At 46.4% G+C, this 2453-nt stretch overlaps 1 protein-coding gene across 1 annotated transcript in view; it reads right to left on the bottom strand.

The window, feature by feature from the left end:
• Positions 1-677: 677 nt before the first annotated feature.
• The window catches only part of EIF4ENIF1 (eukaryotic translation initiation factor 4E nuclear import factor 1), a 42635-nt gene continuing 40859 nt past the window's right edge, over positions 678-2453 (bottom strand). The window contains exons 14-15 of the mRNA XM_011938320.1: positions 2017-2181; positions 678-1436 (exon numbers count right to left, since the gene is read on the bottom strand). Of these exons, the coding sequence (XP_011793710.1) occupies positions 1195-1436; positions 2017-2181 (407 nt within the window). The 3' untranslated portion in view covers positions 678-1194. The remainder of the gene's footprint in view (positions 1437-2016; positions 2182-2453) is intronic.

The raw sequence follows: 2453 nt of genomic DNA, 5'->3' as shown, positions 1-2453 counted from the left end.
GGAAAAAGGCCATAGCTGATTTCTCCTAAATCAAGAGAGTCCAATTAACTATTTTTTTTTTTTAGATGGAGTCTCACTGTGTCACCAAGCTGGATTGCAGTGGCGTGATCTCAGCTCACTGCAACCTCTGCCTCCCAGGTTCAGGCAATTCTTCTGTCTCAGGCTTCTGGGTAGCTGGGACTACAGGTGCGCACCACCATGCCCAGCTAATTTTGTATTTTCAGTAGAGACGGGGTTTCACCATGTTGGCCAGGATGGTCTTGATCTCTTGACCTCATGATCCGCCCACCTCTGCCTCCCAGAGTGCTGGGATTACAGGTGTGAGCCACAGTGCCCAGTTTCCATGGGTTTTAAAGAAAAATTTAAACTTTTTCAGATCACTTCCCTAAAGGAACATACTGAGCATAGCTTGGCTGGTTAGAAATTAGGAAGGCTAGCGTGGGCTACATGGTAAGACCCTGCCTCTACAAAAAATAAGAAAACAGTGGTGCATGCCTGTAGTTCCATCTACTTGGGAGGCTGAGGTGAGAGAATTGCTTGAGCTCAGGAGGTTGAAGCTGCAGTGAGCCACGATTACACCACTGTACTCCAGCCTGAGCCACACAGAGTGAGACCCTGTCTCCAAACAAACAAAATTAGGAAGGGTTTCAGAGAGGAAATAAACACAACAATGCCAGTTACTTCATTCCCACACTTAGCATATGCAATTTTAATCAACCAAAAGAAAATCCCAAATGTACAAGTGAAAAAAATCCAAACTGTTGACACAGGCCTAACTAATATCAGCTACTTTTATGTACAGCTGTATAAGTTCAAAAAAGCTATCCTATATGTATATACAAAAGTTGTTTATACACAGGTCTGTACATAAGGGTCTATACATTTATTTCCTCAGAACCCTTAGGTGCCACCTCTTGGTGAGGACACCAACACTTCATTCACATATCTTACAAAAAAGAAAGACCATTTCCAGGATTGACAACATTGTGCATCCTGTATTCAGACAATGTACACTCCACTCGACTGGTTAAGATCCTTCCATCATAATGCGGACCACACCAGGTGCATGGGTTCCACCAAATAGCTTCACACAGAGTGCTCTAAAGGAAAAGCCCATAAACCAACCCGAGATGAGGAAGGAGGGTCCTGCCCAGGGTGCCACCACAGGTCCGGGCTTAGTTGAGTCTGCCCTGCTCACTGTCGGTATTCCAATTCATCTACACTGATAACTTTGGCAGGCATCGAAGGCAGGGGTTGCTGTAGCACATCTGAGCCAAACCATTTGGCGAGGCCCACAGGGGAGCTGCTCCTCTGGCTGGGGCGATGCTCCAGCTGGGAGTGCATGTGGGGCAGGCCCGACCGGCTGGGCATCTTCTGAGGAGTTGTCTGAATGCTGACAGCTGCTGCCTGGGAACCAGAGCCTGGAGGATGCAGAACTGTGGAGATAAGAAGGGTTATCATTCACAGCACGAGAAGGAAAGAAGTTTATTAGACCCTGCTTCATTAAACCCTATCCAAAGAAAAGTCTTTTAGAGGATTTTTTCTAGGGCTTCTTTAGAAACTCCTTTGCAAAATACCAACAATGCCAGAAAATAGTACCATGGAAAGCTGAGCTATTCAGAAGCTACCGGTATTGAAAACCCACCCTGGATGACATGACCTCTACTTCTCATGGCAAGTAACCACATCACAGAAGCAGCAGCATTAACTGGTGAGGAGGCATAGACCCTGAGCAGGCTGGATGCTGAACCTCTGCTGGATTGTCAGCCCTCTCTCCTAACAGGCAAAGGACAAAGCCAGAGCACACTTGACTTTTCCCACTGACTCTGCAGGAACAGTAATCCCAAATTGCATAGAGGTCAATTTACTTCATCTTATTCTCTGGTTCCACTCTTGTCCCAAACTTAGAACAAGTTAAAGAATGAATGTTAATTCATGTCCACTGACAACTAGTCCTAAAAGCTTTAAGACTCCGTAAGTCCGTCCCAAACTCACCTGTCAAATTCCTGAACCTACCTGAGCGCTGTAGCTGCTGTTGAACCATTGCCAGATGCAGAGGTGTTCCAGGACGAGGGTTTAAGAGAGGGTGACTAGCAGCAGGTAAAGGGTAAAAGGGCTGACCCAGGATAGGGCCAGATATTCCCTGTAAATGAGTCAAGTCCATCCCAGGAGGAAGCACACCTGTTGAGCAGAAAAAGCAAGGAGCTGAGTAGTCTTAACGCTACCTGGAAGTTTTCCAGCTTCACTGTACAGTTTTGCTGATCTGGAATTTTGTTAAGAATGAAGGCCTAGGCGTAATGGCTCATGCCTGTAATCCCAGCACTTTGGGAGGCCAAAGCGGGCAGATCACGAGGTCAGGAGTTCAAGACCAGTATGGCCAACATGGTGAAACCCCGTCTCTACTAAAAATACAAAAATTAGCCAGGTATAGTGGCAGGTGCCAGTAATTCCAG

Source organism: Colobus angolensis, unplaced genomic scaffold, assembly GCF_000951035.1.
Source record: "Colobus angolensis palliatus isolate OR3802 unplaced genomic scaffold, Cang.pa_1.0 Scaffold171, whole genome shotgun sequence".
Classification (NCBI taxonomy): Eukaryota; Metazoa; Chordata; class Mammalia; order Primates; family Cercopithecidae; genus Colobus; species Colobus angolensis.
Note: the sequence above shows the minus strand (reverse complement) of the source record. Positions and strands in the feature narration are given on the sequence as shown.